Source organism: Thamnophis sirtalis, unplaced genomic scaffold (genome assembly GCF_051295495.1).
Source record: "Thamnophis sirtalis isolate CommonGarterSnake01/CBP01778 unplaced genomic scaffold, rThaSir2_p1.2 scaffold_2, whole genome shotgun sequence".
Lineage (NCBI taxonomy): Eukaryota > Metazoa > Chordata > Lepidosauria > Squamata > Natricidae > Thamnophis > Thamnophis sirtalis.
In genome coordinates this window covers 22502117-22527715 of record NW_028261382.1, presented here as the reverse complement: position 1 = coordinate 22527715, position 25599 = coordinate 22502117, and the positions used below count along the sequence as shown (strand labels likewise).

Here is a 25599-nt window from a genome sequence, read left to right as displayed (position 1 = left end):
AAAAAGAGGTGTCTGACCTAATAGGGTCTTCAGCTCCAAAATCCACCAGTGGTCAACCACCTCATCTATTTATTTCAGCTTTTTCCTCCTGCTCCTCCTTTCTCCCTCTGCAGTATATTTGAGCTGATGGCAGTAAGAGGTGTTTTTTTTTCCCCAGAGGAAGAAAGTAGAGGCTAGATGGGTTTGATTCTACAGCCAATACCCTAAGAATTGCTCATGTTAAAGCTAGATGGGTTTGCCAAGCATCTGTTAAGCACTTGGGAGGAAAAAAAAACAGAAGCTTTAATGATAGGAAGCTTCAAATGCCAAAGCTTGAAAAGGCTTTATTTGAAAATGATTTTGATTTATCATTTTCATATGGCAGCATCCACATCAGCAGCTTTGTCATCCTGAATCCTGCAAGTCTGAGCTGTAAGAAAGGCAGTTTTCCTCTTACAAAATCTGCTCCCCTTCCAGGGGAGGCCAGTTGACCAGTAGCCAACAAATGCTATCCAAACCACTTGGCAGCATTCATTCTGCATATCAGTCTCTCTTCTGAAAGATCTTCATGTGGGAATGCTAAAATGTCTATTGCCCCAAGTAGAGATGCAGCAGAATGAGGCAAACCTGTGGATTTCTCATAACAGGCTACACAAGACTTCACCAGTTGGCCTCCCTCACACCCAAATGCACATCCATTTCTACCTCCAGAACATCCCACCTGCATCTTCATGTTTCACTGATATTCCTTTTAGGATTTGGCTTGTGATAATCAATAGCGTCATGTCTTCCTCACTGAATTAATGGCAAACCAATCACCAGTGACTAAATAACTGTGAGTGTGTGTAATGCACACTGTGCCTGGGCACAGAAAACATGTTCTTATGGCATTACCATATGCATCATCTCTCATTCAGCCACTGGGTGATGCTAGGATTTACATCCTGGCTGGGCCTCCAAAACCGCCTCCTCGCTCAGAAATGTATAAATGTGCTGTCAGCATATGTAAGCACTTTGTTGTATGTTTTGGACAGCCTGGGCCTTCCATCCCTCTTTAGTAGTAAAGATGCTGACCTTGCTGTCGAGGCCTCACTAATCTATGCAGCATGAAGAATTCCTTTTGTTGGTTTTTAAAGCCTGCCAGTGGAAAATTGCAGGAACAACTACCCACAAAATAGTGTAAAAACTTCTCTGCTTTCTGATGGATTACCCTGAAATAACCAAAGAAAAATATTGGGAGAAGAACTATCAGAGCAAGTAATCTTTGTCTACTGATAGGGTTTTTTTTTCTTTCATTTTTTTTTTAAACGGAATCTCCTATAATTCAGGAGTATACCATTCGGGGAGTTCTGAAGGATTGGAGGGCTACAACTTTCCAGAGAAGGATCAAGTCCTAGATCAGATGGAGTTTTTCATTCCCGAATCAAGATGACTACAGAGTAATCTTTTTTCTTGCAGAGACTCTTTAATTCCTATCTGTATTGGATTTGTATTTTTTGACAGAATCATTCTTCCTCCATCAATACAAATTGGCTGGATGTGCTATTTGGCTGTTGTCCTTTTCTGTACATACTTACAGCATTGGGTCCGAGAGATAATTAAAGGACAGAAATCCTGATCATTTTCAGGGTAGCATTTCAAACTTCACTGGGGATTAATTCGAGCTGGGGCACTGTTTGATTTCAAACCAATCGGTCCATGAACAGTAATAGCATATTCTCCATTTATATGTCATTCTAATTAAAAGCAGCTCTGAGCAGCTGACACTTAACAGCCAACTGTACAAATTATAATGCAACAATCAAGTTTTTGATGTCCTAAAAGGCCATCAAGAAAACTCTGGTATTATCATCTTGCAGATCACTGACATTTCCAAAGTCAAACTGATTATTTTACTACAGCTATTGTGCTTAAATGCCTCCTGACTCCCAGCAACTCTGAGCCATTTACAAATTGTTTAAAATGTTAAAAACAGGAAGAACTAGAGACAAAAAGAAGGGTAGGATGACAAAACCAGTTGAAGTCTGACAGGATAGTGGAGAAGCGTCAGAGCCAAAGAAGCTTCTTGGATGAGAAGCAAAATGTCTTCAAAAGAAAAAACAAGAAAATCCAATTGCCTCCTGAGAAAAGTACCTTTGAGACAACCATGACCTGGATGACTGAGAATCTCTACAGACTTTCAGTTGGGACTAAAGAAAAAGCCTATATAGTAAAAAGGGGCTTCAACCATTCTTGTCAAACACCTGGGCAAAGAACCAGATCATCCTGGTCTTTCAAGGGCCATTCAGACTTCAGGGGGAATTTGATTCCTGAGGGTGCAACTTGTTATAGAGAAAGAGCACTTCCAGGAACCTGACAGATGACATTGTTTAATCAAAGGAACCAACAGGAAGCCAATCTTGCCAAATAAAATTGCCTGGGCAGATACTATGGGAGACAGTTGATTCCTCAATAATCAGGCTCTAAGCCCTGTATCTTCTTACCAACACCCAGATTGCTCACAAAGATCTTCTTCCCTGTTAACATCCAAAGTTAACATTTCATCTGTAAATATACACAAGAGAGAGAGAAAGAGAGAAATGATAGAAAAGAAATTGGCTTTATTTATGATGGGGTCACATAAATGCATGTATCATTTTATGAGTCAAGCTCCATAAAGTTTGATGGCTTCAAATAGGAGCTTCCTTCAGTGGTTACAGGGATGGAAAATGTCCCCTTTTTTCCTTCGTTCCCTTGGGAATGATTGGAAATGTGGAAAGTCCAGATTTGTGCAATGATCACCTTGACATTCACACACTTCTTTTGGCTCTCATTATTAAATAAGTGGATGTAGCCCTCTAATGGGCATTTCTCCTTTGAAAGATTTTGAAAACAAATGCTTCATCTGATGGGCCCAGTTATCTGCTGGACAGGCTGGAAGGCTGCAAAGTTAGCCTGGGTCTCTGAGATTCACCTCTGAGAGCCGAGGTGGCGCAGTGGGTAGAGTGCAGTACTGCAGGCCCCTTCAGCTGACTGTTATCTGCAGTTCAGCGGTTCTAATCTCACCGGCTCAGGGTTGACTCAGCCTTCCACCCTTCCAAGGTGGGTAAAATGAGGACCCAGACTGTGGGGACAATATGCTGGCTCTGTAAACCGCTTAGAGAGGGCTGAAAGCCCTATGAAGCGGTATATAAGTATACCGGTATATAAGGTATATAAGTCTAACTGCTATTGCTATCCTAGGAAGATTTTGTAGTAACAATGAGTAAAACCTGGACAAAAACTACTTTTTTGGAAAATTAGATTTCATGTTCATTCCAATGAAATTAATTAAAGGCGGTTGATATGATTGCCCACATCGGGGGTAATGCCTAAACAATCTTAGTCAATCTCAAAAAGCAGTGTGAAACCTGGGTGGGACACTTCTGGGAAATATTAAGGCTCCAAACTAAATTGAAAAAAACCTGGATATTCTGGAAGAAAACAAACCAGTTCCATACTGGCACCATGGAAACCAGGTAGATGGGTTTGTGAGATCAGTAGAGATTCTTATCCAACTGGGTGGGTCATATAAAAGTTGCATTGGACTACTAGAAAGTTCTGAGAGTGCAGCTGAGATTGGAATGCTGAGAGAACATTCTGGAAGAAATCTAGAGCAAACCCTTTCTGTATTCCATCAAGAATAATGGGTACAGTGTAGATGGCAGTGGGGATCAATATTTAAAGAAGACTTTATTTTCTGTGATACTTCTCATGCTGTGGATAATTTCCCATTTCTGCCACATTAATCTTTCAGGTTGGCAGTGTTTTTTGGATGTGCATAGGTAGCACTCAAGGATTCCTCCTCAAGGATTTCAGGGGCCACCTGGAGTCCTAAAGTCAGTGGATGTGCTATGCACCCACTTCCAGGGCACAAATGGATCGTTTGGCCTTCCAATGGTGTATCCATCATAGCTGTCATTCATTCATCTTGCTGCTGATCAATCCCTTTTTCCCTCTCCCAGTATATTATATTATTCTTGAGAGCTAAGTCATCCCACAATGGGTCCAAATTATGTTATTTTGAATCTGGTCATTTGTGCCTTGAGTAAGCATCTAGACTCTACTGTCCTATTATTGTAGTTGCATGTAAATTTACAGGATGAGCCTTAACTTGCAATCTGCATCTTTTCCCTTTCATTTCAGGATGACCCGGATATTAACATAGAATGTATGTCTGAGGAGAAACATTCAAACAGCAGAGTTTGCAATGTCAGCTACCCCTTCTTCCGGGCTAAAGCAAAGGTAACTAGAGATTCCTAAATGAAACATGACTATCAGCCTAGGGTTTGGTTGAATAAGTCATTCCCTGTCTGCATGTTTAAAGATTCCGGCTTTTTACACTGTTGCTGCTTCCCAGAACAGTTCACATCAATTAAAATTTGGCTCACATTCTGGAGATATGGCAAGGAAAGAGAGAGACAAAAGAGGCCAGTCATAGCTCTTGCTGATGGGTGATATATGAGCTATCTTTCAGCTATCCCCTCACTGGACAGCTGTCAGTAGAAACAGAACACTTTATTTGCAGGGTGGACAAAATAGCCCTTTGCAGCTGCATCTTTTAAAGCTAGCAGGAAGAATAGAGTGGGTTTCCATCTTGTCATGAAGTTCTTTCTGTAGTGGAACCTGGACGAGAATAGGTTGGCAGGAACAATTTAAAATTTTAGGAGAACCCCAAGACTCATCAATCAGAGCCAGAAGGCAAATACTGATTCAAGTGGGCTCATACCAGAATCTACCTCTCATGTGCCTCCATATAAAAACCCATTCCCTTTACGTGTTATTTTTCAGCAACATCTTCACTAACAAATATAAGATTGGATAATTCATAGAGTGGCTGAGAAACCCTTGTTACTTTACTGAAAAGCTTGCCTTCTTTCTATTTGTCCTGCTCAGAAAGCGGATGTGTCAGGCGAACATAGCTTTGTGGTATCCTGTTAGATAACTCTGCTAGTAAACCAGGACCAAAAGACTCAATGACTAAAACTCATTGAGATAGATGCCTTTATAAATATTCATTATATTACATGGAAGCTTGGCCAAGGGTTTGTATGGTAGGAAGAACTACACGAGATGTGTCTGCGTGACCAAAGATAACTCCAGAGCATGAAATTAAAGGCTGACTCTCTCCAGACATTGACTGAGTAATGCTGCTGAACACAGATTCCATATCACGTAATTGCAGTTGCTTTTCAGGCCAGAAGAGTTTGTTAAGAATTCCAGAACCATTAAAAACTGGCAGATTAATATTAGCTTTTCCAAGTCTGTATTGCCAAATAAGAAAATAATAGGTTGGCCAAGAGGTTTCAGCTGCATTAAGATGGTCCAGCATCTTAAACAGTCTTTGAGCAGCCAGTTAAAAACTAGAAGACAAAACCAAAAGCTTTCTCCCTAATTAAGCAATTTAATTTTTTTTTTGAATTGGAGTTTTTTGAATGGCTGTTGACAGTTTAGCTCCCAGTTTCATTTCCTTCTCATTAATGACTTTTTGGGGAGATGGAAGAACACAAAGGTTGCTGAATGTCAGAAGTCTTAAATAGCACTTTATCTTCTATGCCTTCTTTATGTTAAGGATCAATTAAAAGTTCTAACCTCCCAAAAGTCTAAACACAGATGAAATTTTAGACCAGAATATTATAAACTCTTTCAGCAGTAGCATAACAAAGAATGCAAATTATTATTTTGTGGTCATTCTGTGCTATTTCCTTCTGAAATAAAATATAAACAAAGCAACAGTTTGAGATGCTGAAGCTGAGAAATCTGATAGCGGATTTTCAAGGTTCAAGGAAGCAGATAAATTTATTATTCTAGTGTTTCTGATAGCTAGAATTTAAGTCAGAGGTCCCCAAATTCTTCTGCTCATCCGCCTTTCATGAAGTTTCAGATTGTTCATCAACCCTCAAGTATGTATTATATAAAAATGATTTAATAACTAATAGTATTACTAATAACAGCAACTCTTTGAATAGTCCCATTGATCTTTGGGGGTCAATATTGACCAGCTGCGGCAACTCTGATTTAAAATGTTGAATGCCAAGCTGCTATAATTCACCAGCAACTTGTGATAATTCCCCATGCTTCAAACCTCAGAGGTGCCTTTCCTTCCCCTTTCCCCCATCTATGGGCAAACAATTCCCTCTGCCAGCTGCCCCCACACACACTATAAGCCATAGCTGGAAGCCCCCTGGGAAGCCTGGTCTTGGTCTCCTCCATGGGACTCCATTAAAAGTGAGTCATTTGACATTCCATTTGATGCCCGTGTTTTGGAGACCCAAGTTTCTGCTTCTCCTCAATTGATAAACCAGGATGGCTCGAGGGAGCCTGCTTTTTAAATTATTATTTTCAGTATCCAAAAGCTACACATGATGTAATGCCAAGTTAAAACAGTTAACCTTGGAACCTGGCTTTTTTGTGTGGCAAGGGGAGACTTTTATTGACATTTCACGCGTTGTGGAGAGAAATGAATCTCTCTTTTTTGTTTGTTTGTTTGTTTGTTTGTTGTTTCATTTCTGCTGAAAATCAACTGGAAATAACGCCTCCAACTTTCAGCTTTTTGCAGGACTTATTTTTGAGTTTTATTGGATTTTTATTTTTAAATATACATAAATATCCATATGTGAACTGTGTGGCCTCTAGGTATAATTCATTTTGATACAAGTAGCAATAATAATATTAATAATATTTGTTACATTATTCAAATTTATGTAATCCTAGTATTAATATACATATTTGTTTTAAAGTAGTCATTCAATATTTCAATGTTCCATTTTAATGCCAATGATATAATTTAAGCATACATAGTAATATCATCTTTCAGCCTCTAGTCTTTCCCTCTAGTTATTGCTTATATGTAAAAAAAATATATGCTAATATTCCCCCTGTCTGTTATGTTTACCTCTATTCTAGTTTCTAATCAGGCTACTCTTATTAATTCTAGTGTTAATACACATGTTTATATTAAGACATAATCCTTCATTATTTGGTTGTTCAATGTTTCAATACACCATTCTAGTACCAATCATTATATTATTTAAACATACATAATAATGCCATATCTAAACCTCCAATCTTTCCATCTAAATGTTGCTTTATATAAAAGTGTGTATTCTTATTTCTACCTCTATTCTAGTTTTTAATCAGGCTATCAATATTAGGGGGGGAGAATCCTTTCTATCCATCATCTCTTGCCCGTTTTAATATTTCAATTATTTATTTTTTAGCTTGCCTCCCATACTCCTCTCTTAGATCTTTGTCTTTATCAACATCTCCATCTTCACCATTCAGTCTAAATATTTCTCCCATCTCTATCCCTCTAAGCTTCCAGATCTCCAGAGTGTCCACCCAAGCCCCTATCTCCCCTTCAAAAGTATCTTCCAGCTTATCTGATTCCATTTTTAAATCTCTTAAAATACTTTCCCCTTAGTTTATTTCATCAGTCATTATTATCTTTATCATTTTCTTCTCATTTCTTTGCTTTATTTGCGGATTTGTCTGTTCTATCTTTTCCTCCATTCTGTTGTCTCCTCTCTTTCCTGGACTTTTTGATCTTCATTCATTATTAGTAGTTTTCCCATTTATGCCTTGCACTAGCTTCTTCATTTCTCTGATTCTTTGTCATAGTATCCCTAATGCTTTGAAACATCAATGCCATTTCTTTTGAAATCTCACTCATTTCCCCCTGAAAGAGCATCTTGTCTTTTTTTGGTAAGTCCTACTCTTACTCAATAGTCCAAAAACCATATATTCGGGTCCAATGTTGCTCCTCAGAAGGTTCAATAATCATAGTTATATACATCTCAGAATTATTAATCTGTTCCATTTAAGTAGTTCCAAAAATGAAAAGTCACTTTACTTTACTTAAAGGTCTTCTTTATTCTCACAATAGAGTCCAGTAATCATAAAGTAGATAGTTATAAAACAGTGAGTATCACACAGTCCCCAAAATGGATGTTGTTAATTTCTCTTATCTGAAATTTTGCAGGCTTGTAGAGGTATAGTATATTTTCCAATCACCAGTATAGGCACCCTCGGGTTAGGTTTCAGTGTTGTTTTGAGTCTGACAAATTGATTAATCTAAATTTAATTCAACTTATGGTCAGCTATTCAAGTAGATAGTTCCAGCATTTTATAATTTCCAGAACAATGCCTACTCAGTTAGAAGTCCAATTTTCTATGTTTTAAAAGGTCTTTAGCTTTTCTCCCCTTGGTTCCTTTCTTTCGGGTCAAGGATTTTTCTCTGAATGATTATTCACTGTTTTAAGAAATAGTTCTAAGAGTCTCTTTTCCTGAATTTTCTTCTTTTTTTCTTTTAAAGTTAGGTCTAAATAAAAAAGGAATCGTCTCACCCAGCTCCAGTCATTGTTCATCTACACTGCTCTTACACATTTCTTTGTTGCCTCGGCTGTCCCAGCTTCATGGCAGCCATGATGACTGCCTCTTCTCCTTGTCGTGGATGAGAGGGAAGAACCCTGGGTCAAGCAGAAGAGTTGCACCTCTCTGCAACCTGCAAGTCACCTCTCTATACTTCACCACTCCTACAGGGTGGCTTTAGCTCCTTTTCAAGCCCTCCAACAGGGAGAACTCGAGGCTCCAAAACAAGTCTCACAGACACCTGGGAGATGAAATCTGAAGAGAACCCTCCTTCAACAAGCTCCATCGTAATAGGGTTTTTTGTTTCTTTTTAATTCCAACTTGCAAAAAAAAAGACGGGAACTGAAGTGGAGCAGCCTGGGAGGGAAGGATGGCTTTGCTTTGGCAAGGATGAGGAACGGTAAAATATGTGAAGGCAAGCAAAATCCCACCATTGTCAGTTTTACGGTGCCATTAAAAGTGGGAAGAGCTTAGATCACACAGTTGTTGTCACCATCCAGACTTTTTGACACACACATCCACTGATGCTCCAGAACATCAGAGATTCTATGTCTTCAAAGAAAAACCAGAAAGTCCACTTTCCTCTTGAAAAAAGCACCTGTGGGACGACCATGACCTGAATGACTGAGAATCTCCAAAGATCAGATATTCTAATATATGACTCTGGAGAGTGGAGGCTTCTTTTACTATACAGCAGCTTTTCATTTATTTCTAATTTTAAAAAAATATTTATAAACAACTTACTTCAAAGCACTGAATGGCACGCATGCTTTCTCCCAATCCACACACATTTATATGCAAACTATTGTAATTCAAATGTACTCAAAACATATTTTTGGCAACCACTTCCAACCCACTCCACCCATGGCAAATAAGAACACTATTAAACCAATCAAATGCATTGCATTTACTCCAATCTGCTGCCATCAAAATAAGGCATAAACAAAGTACAGAGCCGAGGTGGCACAGTGGTTAGAGTGCAGTAGTGCAGGCCACTTCAGCTGACTGCTAACTGCAGTTTGGCTGTTCAAATCTCACCAGGTCAAGGTTGACTCAGCCTTCCATCCTTCCGAGGTGGGTAAAATGAAGACCCAGACTGTGGGGGCAATATGCTGACTCTGTAAACCGCTTAGAGAGGGCTGAAAGCCCTATGAAGCGGTATATAAGTCTAACTGCTATTGCTACTTCTATGCCCTGTTTCAAAAGAGGTTGCTAGCCCATCTTCAAGCGGCATTGAAGGAGCTGTGATGGTGCAGTAGTTAGGATGCAGCATTGCAAGCTAATTCAATTCTTTGCCAGCAGTTCCATCCTGCCCAGCTCAAGCTTGACTCAGCCTTTCATCCTCCAAGGTCAGTAAAATGAGGACCCAGATGGTTGGGGGCAATTGGCTGACTCTATAAACCACTTGGAGAGAGCTGTAAAGACGATAGGTAGGTAGGTAGGTAGGTAGGTAGGTAGGTAGGTAGGTAGGTAGGTAGGTAGGTAGAATGATTGATTTATTTTGGAAGTGGCTGGGCCTTGCCTTCGATACTTATACTAACCCTTTTGTAATTATATAATACACTTCTTCACTTCCATCAAATGTTAGACTTACCACAGTTGAAGTCTACTAAGAAATAGAGTAAAAATAATCACATGGCCTACCATCCTGGTACTTAAGATGGCTCTCCAGAGATTATAACAGAATAAGAGTTGGAAGGAACCTTGGAGATCTTTTAGTCCAACCCTCTGCTCAAGCAGGAGACCCTATACCATTTTAGACAAATCCTGTCTCTTCTAAAAAACCTCCAGTGATGGAGCACCGGGAACTTCTGAAGGCACACAGTTCCATTGGTTGGTTATTCTTACTGTCCTTAGTTCTAGTTTTCTCCTCTTTTTGTTTGTTGCTTTTTGTCTTGCCTTCTGGACCTTTGGAAAATAAGTTGACCCCCTGTCACGGCTCCTTCACTCAATAACCAAGAAAGAAACCACTCGACTCCATTTTTCATAATTAAGTGTACTTTTACTGATTATAAGTGATGAGAAGCTAAGCAAAGCTGGATCTGAGCAAAAGATGCGCGAAAGCAATAGATATCAATACATGATTCATTCCCCTCCCCTTGTTACCCCAGTCCATAGTCCAATCATATATCACCACAGCTGTCAGGTGGGAGACATCTTCAAAAATCATCATCAAGTTGGAATGCTGAACTGTTGGCCTTGGCGGGAAACTCCCCTCCTTCCACATGGGCAAACGAATGGTGAGAACAACTCCCAAGTAACAGTCCTCCTGTACAGATTATTTCCCTCACCCAATTACCATGCCCTCCCTCCCCGTTTCAATGGCAGCCGAAAAGCAAGCAGCAAAACAGAGGCTGACACCCCCTCTTCTTTATGGCTGCCTCTCATATAATGGAATGCTGCTATGTCACCCCCTACTCCTTCTTTTCACTAGATTGAACATACACAATTCCTGCAACTGTTCTTCATATATTTTAGCCTTTAGCCCCCCAATCATCTTTGTTGCCCCTTCTCTGCACTCTTTCCAGAATTTCATCATCTTTTTTATATTGTGGTGACCAAAATTAGATGCAGTATTCCAAGTGTGGTCTCACCAAGGCATTATGAAGTGGTAGTATAATGGATAGTATAAAGAGAATAGTGGCAGAAATACTTTTTTAATGTCCTAAATCTGTTCTGATCTCTACAGGTTGCTTTTCGCTTGGATTTCGAGTTCAAAAAGTCAATTTTCCTCCAAAACTTGGAGATATTTTTGAATGCCAGCAGGTTAGTAATTTTTTTTTACTTCTTCTATCACCCAATCATGATCACTTGGGCTTTTTTCTCTCACCCACCCGTTCCCTCAGAACCCATAAATTAGATTTCTCCCCCTAGCTTCACCTTTGTAACTGTTTCTAGTTTTGCAAGACAGCTGTCAACTGTGCTGCCTCCTCAGGTGATTTTTTTTTCTTTGCCATGAAAACACTCCTTGGAAATATGGGTGTCAAAAGTTTGGGAGGGCAACAGGCCATATGCCCTCTTCTGCCTGGAATTCTGATCTGGGCTGGACATCATCAGACCCCTCTAAACCCCAGTTTAGCAGACACACCCAAGAACATCAAAGCTACATCTCAAGGACTAGTTAAAAAGCACTGCAAAGTAATTAGAAGATTGTAGAATAGGATAATAGAGTTGGAAGGTTCCTTGGAGGTCATCTAGTCCAACCCCTCCGCCCAATCAGGAGACCCTACACCATTTTTGAAAAATGGCAGTTCAGTCTCTTCTTGAAAGCTTCCAGTGATGGAGTTCCCCCAACCTCCGAAGGCAACTTCTGTTCCATTGGTTGATTGTTCTCACTGTCAGAAAATTCCTCCTTATTTCCAGGTTGAATTGCTCCTTGATCAATTTCCATCCATTATTCCTTCTCTGGCCTTCAGGTGCTTTAGAAAATAACCTGGATATATAAATTACTTCTTGAGATGCTCGGACGTTAAAATTTCCGCTGGGAAATGGGGAGTTTGTCCAGTTCCACTATAGAATATTGATATTGTACTGACTCCTGGGCAGTTCCCACAGGTCTAATTTTGCCTTTGGAAATGTTTTCACTTTAAATGGATTTGCTGGCAATAAACACTATTTCAAATGCAAATGTATTGCTTGGGATGGCAGTATTATGAAACAGAGTTTTAGTTTCTTTAAAAAATTGTTCAGTTTACAAGCTCATACTAGTGAAGTATTAGCCTTGTTATTCACCTAAAGGGAATTATAGTACACTCTTCCTGGAAGTGTGAGATAGCAGTAGCATATAGACTTACACACCACTTCATAGTGCTTGAGAGCTCTCTCTAAGCAGTATGCATCATATTGTATGTCAGCCTCTTGCCCCCAACAATCTGGGTCCTCATTTTGCTGACCTCAGAAGGCTGGAAGGCTTTGTCAACCTTGAGCTGGTCAGGATCAAACTCCTGGCTGTGGGCACAGTTAGCCTGCAATGCTGCATTCCAACCACTAAGCTACCAGGGCTCTAACTATTGCGTTCTAACCACTGCAGCACCACAGCTGTTTGCAACCGTCTCCCACTCCCAGACACAAACTCATATGGGGAAAATACTCAGCCAATGATATTTCATTTATTAAATTATTTCATTTATTAAATTTCTATGCCACCCAATCCCGGAGGCATATTCATAATGCCTTGTTATAATTTGAAAGCAGCACAAGAATATATGCAAATTGTTGCTACCAGTGAAACAAACCATGGGACATTTAAACCATGGGACTAAGGATTGGACTCGAAAACCCCTGAGCTTCCTTCTATCTCTATTCTTAAGCAACAGGGATTCACAACACTGAGCAATTTTTCCAACTTGGAGAGTAGTTCTCCTTTATTTGTATTCCGCCTTTCAGGAATAAAAATACACAAGGGGAGCAAAACATAAGGCTGAAGGAGTTTCGTTCATCACAGCTAAAAGAAAGTGAATATTTATATCCAGTTTGATCTATTTCCATTTTTTCCCCTCAAATTCTAGACATTATTTCTTTTCACACAGCATAACTGAAGCTGGAAGAGGTCATGGCAAACCACCCCCATACTGTTGCCAGGAAAACATATGTTAATGATGTCCCGAGAAGCTGCAGATTAGGTTTTTTAAACTTAATGCAATTTTATGCCACTCTCACATGAGCATGCTTTTACTTCTAAGTTTGGGTCTCTTTCCTAATAAAAAGAAAAGTTGATGTGTTTAAGTTGCAACTCCCTAGCTGCATTTTCTGAAAAAATAGCAAGTGAAGCAAATTGCAGATGGAAAAGATCCCAAGATAATATCAAATCCATAATTCCAGCCAGTGGTGGAAAAAAAACACATTTTTCTCCTTGCTTCAGCTAGGAATGTTGACTCATATGAAGCAAAGATCAGCTTTGACATGTCTGTAATGCGCTTATTAAGCCAATACAGCAACTGGCAAAGGAACGCTCTGTCTCCTGCCAAAATCACCAAGACTTCAATTGACAGAAATTGCTACCCTTGGGAGGAGACCAGAGCAAATATAGGCATTAATTGCACAAAGGAAAAACTGAGCTGGGCAGGTTGGTGGGTGTCTGTTTAGGCGTCTAACGGCTCGTAGTAAATGTAGCTATCACTTTATGGCCAATCAGCACTGTAGCTTTTATGGGGTAATCTCTAAATGGATCTCTGGTTCCATTTCCACGTTCTAGTGACAGTGAAGAACAAGAAACCACGAAAGAGGACAATTCTGCTCTCCTCAAGTTTCAGCTGAAATATGAAACTGATCTCCTTTTCACCAGGTATTTTGGATATGTACAGAGTGAAATAACCCGCTCCCTCCTAAATAGGAGGGAGACGGGGGACTCCCTACAGGGTAAGGCTGAGGAGTATGTCCAGTTCTTGGCGGACAAAGTTGCCTGGTTTCGAGCGGACCTGGACTCCACCCCAGTAGATCCAGCCGAGACACAAGGAGAAGACTTGGCAAACCATCTCTGGGTTGAGTTTCAGGAAGTTGCCTCTGGGGATGTGGACAAGGCTATGCGAGCTGTGAGCACCTCCACTTGCGTACTGGACCCGTGTCCCTCCTGGCTGGTTGCCAACAGCAGTGAGGTGACACGAGGCTGGATCCAGGCGGTTGTTACCGTCTCTCTTCGGGAGGGGTACTTTCCCACCGCGCTTAAGACAGCGGTGGTAAGACTCCTCCTGAAGAAACCGTCCTTGGATCCAGCTGTTCTTAATAACTATCGTCCAGTCTCCAACCTTCCCTTTGTAGGGAAGGTTGTTGAGAAGGTGGTGGCTCTCCAGCTTCAGCGTACCTTGGAGGAAGCTAACTATCTTGACCCCTTCCAGTCTGGCTTCAGACCCGGTTACAGCACAGAAACCGCTTTGGTCGCATTGACCGATGATCTCTGGAGAGCTAGGGATGGAGGCCATGCTTCCATCCTAGTTCTCCTGGACCTCTCAGCGGCTTTCGATACCATCGACCATGGTATCCTTCTGCGACGACTGCGGGAGATAGGGGTGGGCGGCACTGTTTTGCAGTGGTTCTCCTCCTATCTCTCGGACAGGTCGCAGTCGGTGTTGGTGGGGGGGCAGAGATCGTCCCTGAGGCCCCTAACTTATGGGGTGCCGCAGGGGTCGGTCCTATCCCCCCTACTATTTAACATTTACATGAAACCGCTGGGCGAGATCATCCGGAGGCACGGGATAAAATACCACCAATATGCGGACGATACACAGTTGTATCTGTCCGCCCCGTGCCAACTCAATGAAGCGGTGGACGTGATGAACCGGGGTCTAGAGGCCGTTAAAGACTGGATGAGAGCAAACAAGCTGATACTCAACCCAGACAAGACCGAGTGGCTGTTGTGTTTTCCTCCCAAAAATGTGACCAACAGACCATCACTCAGGCTGGGGGGACAAAACTTACACCCCTCAGAAAGGGCCCGCAACTTGGGAGTCCTCCTGGACCCACAGCTGACTTTTGACCACCATCTCTCAGCTGTGACCAGGGGGGCATTTGCCCAGGTTCGCCTGGTGCGCCAGTTGCGGCCCTACCTGAATCGGGAGGCCCTCACAACAGTCACTCGAGCCCTTGTGATCTCCAGGCTGGAATACTGTAATGTGCTCTACATGGGGCTGCCCTTGAAGAGCATCCGGAGACTTCAGCTAGTCCAGAATGCGGCCGCGTGAGTGATCGTGGGCGCACCACGGTTCGCCCACATAACACCGATCCTCCGTGAGCTGCACTGGCTACCTGTCGATCTCCGGGTGCACTTCAAGGTCCTACTCACCACCTATAAAGCGCTCCATGGTAGTGGATCTGGCTATTTGAGAGACCGCCTTCTGCCAATTACCTCCCTGCGTCCCATCAGATCGCACAGAGTTGGCCTCCTCCGTATTCCATCCGCCAGTCAGTGCCGACTGGCGACTACCCGGAGGAGAGCCTTCTCTGTTGTGGCTCCGACACTATGGAACAATCTCCCCGTGGAGATTCGTATCCTCACCACCATCCAGGCCTTCCGCACAGCCCTCAAGAACTGGCTAGCCCGTCAGGTCTGGGGCTAAGCCTATTTTCGCCCCTCCCGAATGTTGAGTGAATGTTGAGTTTTATTGTTTAATTTATTTTTGTTCACATTTCTTTTTGCACTGTCCCACACTCCCTTTCCTTTGTGATTGTAAGCCGCCCTGAGTCCCCTCAGGGAAAAGGGCGGCCTATAAATGCTCAATAAATGACAAAAAAAAAAAGTGAGTTTTGTGCTGCCATAATTCATCATTCTGAACATGGTAGCGTATTCTATGTGTTCAGACCTGAGAAGTGGGATCAATTTTTATTTTGATTGGGTTCTCCTTTATTTTGCTGCTGTTCAGGAGTTCCAGCCAGAACTATTATGAGATCGAACCCAACAATTCTCTGCAGACATACGATAGAATCGGCCCACCATTTAACTGCACTTTTAAGGTAAATTCATTTTTGTTGTAAGCCTCATATTGGGAAGGGGAGATGGCTTATTGCAGAAGAGGGTCTCATGCTGCCTTTCTCCTTCAGCTACAGAATCTGGGCCTCTTCCCTGTTGATGGGATAGTTATCAAAATCACAGTCCCCGTGGCCACACGAGGAGGGAATCGCCTGCTGCACTTAACAGGCTTCCATGGACCAGAGGTATCCAAAGTTCCTGCTTATTATTTTGGTAGTAGGGAACCTCAAGTTATGAGTTTGAATGATTAATCAGATACCTCAAGAGAAAGCACATCCTCTACCTAGCTAATGAAGGAAGGTGACAGTTGGGGATGGCATTTTTCTTCTCAGGTGGGCACATGTCATATTCTCCTTAGAGAAAGGCTACAACCCTCCCACCTGTCACAGTTTCCCCAGCCACCTACATGCAGGTCAGTGAAAGCAGCCACATTCACACAACATGCCAGATATGGTTAGTTTTTATTGTGTTTTTTAGTTTAGTTTTGTTTTGGGTTTTTTTATTACTACAAGTATTGGTTCATTTTATTATTCTATGTATCATTAAAAAGTTAAGCTAATTCAGTAACTGGATTGAATGGTATGAACCCAGACATGTGATACTTTCTTAGCTTCTGTGAGAGAGGGATGCTTTCGTTCAGGGCACTCCTCAGGGAGGGAGTGGTGGAACAGCCACAACTTTTGGCCTATTGCCTTTTTAATGGGCATCACCATGCAGGTAAAAAGGAGGTGATCTTTTGATCCCACTCTCACGGCTGTCCATTTTGACTCTTGGAGCCCCCAACCCAATGCTGCCATTTCTCCCTTCCCTTTCCCAGTTTTATTTACAGAAGCAATGATGGATCACTGTTACAAAACATTAAAGCAAAAACCCAAATTACAAAGCTTTAGCTTTTTTGTAATTTCATGTTAATTTAATAAAAATTTTGAAATTTAATAAAATTTGTATGCCGCCCACTCCCTTGGGACTCTGGGCGGCTTACAGACAAGATAAAAGCGTTAAAAAAATTAAAGGTAAAAAATACAGTTGTTAAAATTGCACACCATCCATTCTGTCTGAGTGGGGCTGGACATTGATCAACAGCCCCAGGCCTGCCGGAACAGCCAGGTCTTGGTGGCTTTTCGGAAGGCCGGGAGAGTGGTAAGGTTCCGGATCTCTACGGGTAGATCATTCCACAGGGCCGGCGCAGCTACAGAGAAGTCCCTCCCCCGAGGAGCCGCCAGCCGGCATTGTCCGGTCAACGGCACCCGGAGAAGGCCCAACCTGTGAGATCTAGTTGGTCGTTGGGAGGTATGTGGCAGGAGGCAGTCTCCAGGTAGCCAGGTCCTAAACCATGTAGGGCTTTAAAAGTAACGACTAGCACCTTGAAGCGCGTTTGGAGACCAATAGGGAGCCAGTGCAGCTCACGGAGGATGGGTGTAACATGGGTGTATTTAGGTACACCCAGTATCGCTCGCGTGGCTACATTCTGGACCAACTGTAGACTTCGAACACTCTTCAGGGGCAGCCCCATGTAGAGCGCGTTACAGTAATCCAGTCTTGAGGTGACAAAGGCATGAGTGACCATTCGAAGTGCCTCCCGGTCCAGGTAGGGCCGCAACTGGTGCACCAGGTGAACCTGGGCAAAAGCCCCCCTGGTCACAGCTGACAGATGGTGTTCTAACATCAGCTGTGGGTCCAGGAGGACACCCAAATTGTGGGCCCTCTCTGAGGGGTGTATGATTTCACCCCCCAGGCTAAGAGGTGGAATGTCTGGACTATCCTTGGGAGGCAACATCAATAGCCACTCGGTCTTGTCTGGATTGAGTGCAAGCTTGTTCGCTCCCATCCAGACCCTGATGTTAAGATGTTTCTTCTGGAACAGGGGAAACAGGAAAGGTGTCAGGTGCTCCTTCGTTTAATAATCAAGAAAGAAACCACTCAACTCCATGCTTAGAATTAAGTGTACTTTTACTAATTACAAACGATGAGTAGCAAAGCAAAGCTGAGTCTGAGTAAATTGGCGCGAAAGCAATAGATATCATGTATAATTCAATCCCCTCCCCTTGGCACCCCATTTCATAGTCCAATAATAATTCACCCAACCGTCAGGTGGGAGATGTCTTCAAAAAACATCATCAGGGTGGAATGCTGGACAGTTGGCCTTGGCGGGAAACTCCCTTCTTCCACATGCACAGATAGATAGTCAGGACAGCTCCTAGTAACAATCCTCCAGTACATAATGATTCCCCTCCCAAATACCATGCCCCCTCCCCGTTTCAATGGCAGCCAAAAAGCAGCAGCGAAGCAGAGGCTGACAAAAGGATTGCAAGGTTTCCCCTTCTTCCCCTTTAAAATAGAATCTTCTCAAAATTTGCCCATGGCAAATTTCAGAAAATATGAATCAACAGAATATACAAGTTTTTAACTTTAGGATATACTTTGCTTTGCCCTGAAGCCTTCTGAGGCCTAGAAAAGGAAAGCAAAAAGGACCATAAGAATCACTCATCTGGTAAATGTGCCAACCAATGTCAATCTTTTCTAAGACCACCAACCCCCATAACCTGCCTGGTTGTTTATGGGTGGTCTTCGTGCTAATGAAGGGGAAATGCTGGCTTTGGCACCGACTAGGATGCCCACAAACTTCCTGCTGCTATTGTGACTGTGCCCAGGCCACCAGACTTCCTCCATCTCCTCTAATGACTGATGCTTTGCCCAAACAGTTCATAGGAAGGGAAGGCATAGAGATCACGTGGTCTAATCCTTTGCCCAGGGAATGCATTCACAATTACGCCATCTTTGACAGGCAGCAGGCCAGTCTCTGTTTAAAGCCACCACTCCATCTTGAGGCAGCCATTTCTATTGTTGAACGAGTCTTATCAATTTGGAAATCTTTCATGGATGTTCATTCAAAATCTTCCTTGTAATTTAAACAATATTTTTTCTTTTTTTGTATTTTGGAACAATTTGGAACAGTTCTGCTCCAAAGTGCTGGAAACCACTTGAAAAATCAATAATGATCAGAAAATTGGGAAGAAAATACAGTAATAAATTTAAAAAAAACCAATGAAAACATGCACTGTTGAAAGTTATAATTCCAGCAGCTGTCAGAGAAGGTCCAAACAGGAACTAGTTGGAAGCCGTGAAATACTATAGAAAACTGTCTAATGGCTCACATTTTCATGAGGTGGATTTTCTTGATTTTTCTCCTCCCAATTGCTATTTGGAACTAAAAGCGGTCATTGTATTCTAATGTATTCCTTTGTAAAACGAGGCAGATGGAAGATATTAAGAATCCAAGAGAAGAGATCCAGGAACTTTCGTGGCCAAAGTAGCATTTAACAATGGATTGTAAGGGTGTAATCACATTTTTCTTGAGTGATTGTGGATGGAATGCCTGCCTCCTTAAAGTCACAGTTGGTTTTGCATAGCCCCTTGACGTCCAGATCTTAAAATAAACCAAGGCATGTGTTTATTTGATTAATGACTCCAGTCTCCCTCCCTCCCTCTCTCCCCACTTTATAGAATGGTATGATGTGCAATATTGGAGGCAATAATACAGACTATCGAATGACACCCTCAGATGAGGATTTAGGCCGTCATCCCCAGCTGGTGAGTCCTTTCAGTATCACAGCATCGGTTCTGTGGCCACTTCCTGAGCACAACTGTGCTGTGTCAGACTGCACAACAAAGAGTAACACTCTGAAACACTGACAACCAACCAACTCTAGATCTTTGGAGAGCTGCAGAAGGATAGGCCCTCCCTCTGACTACTTTCCCTCTATATAGTGGATATTAACGTTTCTATCTTCCAATCCCAGGAAGTATTTATCAGTGGCTAACCAATTACTATGCTTCAGGGAGTGATCCCAAGTTCTGTCCTGCCCTTCGCTACGTGCATTTCCCTATTTTTTGATCACAGTTTATCAAGTGAGCACTCCAGCTTTGAAGGGCTTGCCAGCGATGCTGATAAAATGACTTCCTGGATAGTTCCCTCCCTTCCCAGTTCAAAATTGGTTTCAGTGGTACTTGGTATAAATCAAAACCCTTTCACCAGTAGCAACTGTAGCAACTTATAACATGTAAATGTCTGCATCTATCTGCTGGAATTTGGCAAGGTTAATCCAAGAGAAGGAGCAAATGTCATTTGATTCTGAATAGGTTATAGCACTAGCAATAGCACTTAGACTTATATACCGCTTTGCCGTGCTTTACAGCCCTCTCTAAGTGGTTTACAGAGTCAGCCTCTTGCCCCCAACCATCCGGGTCCTCATTTTACCCACCTTGGAAGGAGGGAAGGCTGAGTCAACCTTGAGCCTGGTGAAATTTGAACTGCCAAATTGCAGGCAGCCGGCAGGCAGCAGAAGTAGCCAGCAGTACTGCTTTTTAACCACTGTGCCACCATGGCTCATAGAATCTAACACACTCATAGGCTTATAGAATCTAAGATATAATATACAGTATAAATACATACAGTATGCTGTAAATATATTTGAAAAATAACATGGTGAAGATGCTGGACTAGGACTGGAAAGGCCCATGTTCAGTTCCCTCCTTAACTGGCTTAGAGGCTCCTTGGGAGACTTTGGGCCAGTCACTCTCTCCTGCCTGGTAGATGAGGGTCACAACCTTCATTGAAGAGGCCTTTCTTACACTGGATTGATTCGAACTGATCATTATACATATATGCTGTTCACATATAATGTGTGGGGGGGGTGGGGGCGTGGGGGGTGTAACTATAAAATTTAAAATTGGCTTGATTTCATTTACTCAGCTTTTCTATGTATACAATTTGGTTAAAAACATTAAACTCCATTTGGTTAAAAAACATTAAACAAATACAACTATTTGGAGATTCAGATGCAAATCAGTTGAGGCACTGATCTAACCAGAAACTGAGGTTCCTTGTTGAATCAGATATCTTTATATATGTCCTCACTCCTCAGGACATTGGCCAAGTCATTAGTAGTTTATGGCTAGGATTATGCAACACACAAAATCTTAAACATGGGCTAATAAGCATGGCACCATTTACTACCTCAGGCTGATGCATTCAACACTAGCTGAAGTTTCTGAATGTTCTTCAAGGGTGGACCCATGAAAAATGCCTGCACTAAGCCAGACAAGAGGATATAAGGGCATGAGTGGTAGAGAGACCCCTCCCCCACTGGTCTAGGAGCAGACACAGCTGGCACTCAACCTGAAGGCATTAAAAGGCCTTCCTACATATAGTTGCCACTTGCTCTTCAAGCAGGAGCTGTGAGTCCAGGAGGATGCCCCCCCCATCATGTCTGTCTGAGATGGTGCCACCCCCTCCAAGACCTATGATGGAAGGTTACCAGACCAGAAGGTCCACTCACAGAGCCTCTCCATCTTGCCTAGATTGATCCAAAGACTGTTGCACTGTATCGAGGACCCCACAACCTCCAGACACTGGGACAACCCATAGCATCACTCAGGCATCCTGGTGGGAGATTAAAGCTGGGTATCATCTACATATGGGTGATACTTCATCCCAAACTGTCAGATGACCTCACCCAACAGCCTCATGTAGATGGCCTCAGATAGTTGTTCAAATGAGTTCATGCAACCATTTTGAAGGAAATTCCATCAGTCAAAGAACTTCCAGGTTAAAGGGGGGAAATGGCCCAATATCTTATATTCCACCAAACCTCGCTTGTCTTTTTGTTCCAGAACTACAGTAATTCTGACGTGATTTCAATCGACTGCAGTGTGAATCTGGCTGCCAATCAAGAAGTCAGCTTTCTCTTATATGGAAATTTGTGGATGAGGACCCTAGGAGTGGTATGGACAAGATGCAAATTGCCAACTTTGCTAGCAGCCAACACAAGCCATGGGTGTTAGGGCCTGCTCTTCCAGGCCATGCTTCTTCCTGTGGGTGGGCCTATGGCCAGATTTTTACCTTCCACACTAACTTGTCTTTCAGTGGTAATAATAGTTATCCCAAAGCAAGAATTCTTAGTCCAGCTGGGAACAAGAGTTTCCAGAGTCTGCATTAGTTGTTGGCTAACTGCAAAGAGAGAATTTGATCCTAGCAGGAGCAGCTAGGATTTAAGATGAACATAACTTCAAGGAAATTTAGAAAGATTATATTTCAAAGACCACTAAAAAAATGAATAGGGTAAAAACGGAAGCAGTATTGAAATTGCCAAGAAAGTAGCTGGAACCCTTCATGGAACTGAAAAGTCTCACCAGTTGTCCCATGTTGCAGATTTTCGTATATTTCCCCAATCGCAAGATACCCCTTAGCCCTGCCTTTCCCTATCTGCCAAGTATAACAGGGGTGTCAAACTTGCATCATCACAGCATCATCACGTGACATATCAGGATTCCCCCCCCCCCCGCGCTTTGCTAAACCAGGCATGGCCAGTGCATGATGCATCCGGGCCATGAGCCGCAGGTTTGACACATCAAGGACACATCAAACCACATTGAGAGACCAAGAAGGAATTATGAAGAGCAAAGAGGCTATTTTGCTGCCCTCCTTTGTGTCAGGAGGCAGAATTCTTCTGGGTGTGATCAGTGTGTTGATCCAAAAGAGCATTCTAGCCTCTGTAGCAATAATTAATTAGAGTAAATCAATTCTGACTAAACTAGGTGGCCTGTCTCCTTATTAGGGCTATTCATACATGGCTCTAAGCAATGGTTTGTTGGTTTGTGTCAGTATATTGTGTGAACTTAATATTTATGGTTTCTTCCATCAAGCTATAGTTAAAGTCAAACATGTCTTAGCGTTATGTGTGAAGAGAGCCACTGATTCTCTTCTATCCGTCTAGCTGAAATTCAAGACGCTGAGATGCATCTTCAATGCTGCCTTGCAGAGAGGGTTTCGTAGTGCCTTTGTCTTCAGAGAGGAGGATCCTAGTCGCCAGGTAAGCCCACAGATCACAGGTCCTCTTCTCACTTGCTCCAGTCAACTTGACTCTTTGGAGGTCAGTCACCTTAAGATGCTAATGGAAATTTAGGGATTATAGGAATCTGTGAATTCTAGTTTTCACATTTCTTCTGATCCTGACCTTAGATTGTCACTAATGGTTTGAAAAATACAGTATGCCAGGCCAAAGAGGAGGAAGAGACGAAGATAGCAGCCACACCCGTGCAATCAAAAAGCTGAATCTTTTTTATATGTGCCATGATATGTATTTAAAGGGGGCAGGGCTTGGATAACAGGCTTGTGGCTGAATTATTTGACACCCCCCCCTTGTGGACACCCTTGACCAGTCTACATGCTCCTCTCTGCGCTGGCCCTCTCTTCCCTAATTCAGTGGTGTAACAAATCTTGCTACTGATGACTTTACTATGCATTCAGTTCTAACTTCATGCCCTTTGGAGAAACTTGGCTTCAGCTGTCATTCTGGCATTAATAACAGCGGCCAAGGAATTTCTTAACACAGTGAGGCTTACAAGTCTTTCTATTACTGATAATAACTACCTCCATTATTAACGAAAAAGAAAATTAAAGTGGAATAATAACATTACTTAGTAAGCGTTCTTTAAAAGGTCTGATTCCAAAACAGCTGGATATTAATTTCGTAACAAATTCATAAATTGTGGCAGGGATTGTAGTACATAATAGTCTGCATGAAGGACTAGAATGAAACTGATGAATATTCCAGCCATTCATCAGTTGCATATCCCCAGTGGGTGTGGTTTGAACTTTAACTGCCACAGTAATGTGCATGTGTCATCAGTGTGGGAGTTCAAAACCCCTGGAGGACAATGTGTTGCCAACCTTTAACCAAACTAATAGGCTGGTGTGTTCTAATGTTGAGGAGCACCTCATTTTAGAAAAGAAGAATTATTTGAGGGAGAACAGTGGTTTTGAACAAAATTATATTTTTAATTCTGAAACAGATTGCTAAAGTAATGAATGTACAGAAACAGAGTGGAACTTAGCATTGCATATACTTTAACCTTCCTTTCTGGAGTTTGAACTAGTTTAGGAATTGATGGCCACCATGACAATCAGGGGCTTCTTTCAGGTCATCACTGGCCTGATCAACACTGCAACACCTTTCCTTAAAGCAGAAGAGATATGAGCCTTGGTGGCGCAGTGGTTAGAGTGCAGTAGTACAGGCTACTTCTGCTGCCTGCCGGCTGCCTGCAATTTGGCAGTTCAAATCTCACCAGGCTTCAGACTGATTCAGCCTTCCATCCTTCCAAAGTTGGTAAAATGAGGACCCAGATTGTTGGGGGAAATAGGCTGACTCTCTAAACCGCTTAGAGAGGGCTGTAAAGCACTGTAAAGTGGTATATAAATCTATGTGCTATTGTTATTGCTATATTGTTTTGTGGGCGAGCTTTCTATGGACGAGTCACTTATTCATGATGATGGATTTAACCAGGACTATCAAAGCATTCAGGAAGGCTGGTGGCTCATTAACATGGTACCTGCAGATACCAAATTGAACTGGAGGGTTTCTGGTTAGCATTTCAGGAATTTACAAACAATCAGGAATGTTGATCAATCTCAGATCAATGGAAGTGACTTGGATGTTTGATAGGATTGCCTGAGTAATATTTAGCCTTCCATTGATCTCTGGCAACTCTTTGCTTTTCTGAGGAATTGAAAATGAAGCAAACGAAGAGATTCCTAGACTGATGTTGGTGGAAAATGAGATTGAATCTGAGGCATATGAATCAATCTGAGGTTGAATCAAGTTTACTCTCTAGTGATCAGGGCGTTAATTCCACCCTTATGACATCTGCAGGAAACCATCAGCCAGCTTCATTGTTCATAACAACCCAGACCCATTTAAGTAATGGTAGGTTGGAACAGCCAGTAACAGCAATGTGCAAACATCTGGCCAGTAATCTCATAGATTAAATCACTCATATTTTTTTCAAAAGCTGGGTCAGCAGGATTATGAGGTGACACAGGACACATCTAGCAACCTTAACTGAGCTTTAGGATTTTGAGGAAGCCAATTTCTTTTGGGCATAAGTTCCCTCACTTGGGAACTTGATTCCTATTCCTTCTGGCTAAGGAATCAAGAAGGGAACAATGACTGAATTTGAGCAATGTATTCTTGAGGAAGGGAGATGTTCCAGCAATCTTAAAAGACAATCCAGCAGTTACCAATTTACATTCAACTTTTCTTTTTGAAAGAACATTAAGAAAACAGTGAGCAGCAACTTGTCAATCCTCTGAGATAAAGTCAGGAAACGGGAGTTATTAGTAGTCTCGAAAAATAGTTTAACAAGTTCCTTAATTTTTGGACTAAAATCTTGAAAGTCTGTCAGCCCCCCACCCACCCACTGCTTCAATTTATACCTAACCTATTCAAGGTTGTCTGAATTTCTTTAACGATTTCTGCTATCTACTACCCCAAGACCGAAATACTGTTTCTGTAACTTTCCACATTCTCCTGAAGTTCTAACACACAATTACAGAGGCTGGATTGTCTGGATCCTTGGGACTTAGGATTTATGCCTAAACAAGGGCGCAATCTGCAATTCTCACTCTCACTGATGGCGGGACACGGAGGGAAGGCGGGCACACAGCTGTCCTTGTGCTGCTGTCTCTTTCAGTGGCCTTTGGTATTGTCAACCAGGGTCCTTCTTGAGGGTTGGAAGTGGGAGACATCATTTGTGGTTGTTTTGTCCCTTCCTGAATGGGCAAGTCTGGGTCAGTGGTTTCAGCAGGGAAAACAAACCCATGGGGATTCCAGTTTGGGTGACTACGGACTTAGTCTTTCCCTCCAGCTTGTTTCCCTGGGGCTTAGGTATCCTAGAGGCCACTTATTCCAGCATATTTTGCTTTCCAAAAC

The 25599-nt window shown here is 42.3% G+C and overlaps 1 protein-coding gene across 1 annotated transcript in view; it reads left to right on the top strand.

The window, feature by feature from the left end:
• The window catches only part of ITGA11 (integrin subunit alpha 11), a 79207-nt gene that overhangs the window by 50089 nt on the left and 3519 nt on the right, over positions 1-25599 (top strand). The window contains exons 18-25 of the mRNA XM_087704395.1: positions 4144-4242; positions 11057-11133; positions 13562-13651; positions 15723-15813; positions 15901-16014; positions 19334-19420; positions 21503-21613; positions 22606-22701. Of these exons, the coding sequence (XP_087560521.1) occupies positions 4144-4242; positions 11057-11133; positions 13562-13651; positions 15723-15813; positions 15901-16014; positions 19334-19420; positions 21503-21613; positions 22606-22701 (765 nt within the window). The remainder of the gene's footprint in view (positions 1-4143; positions 4243-11056; positions 11134-13561; positions 13652-15722; positions 15814-15900; positions 16015-19333; positions 19421-21502; positions 21614-22605; positions 22702-25599) is intronic.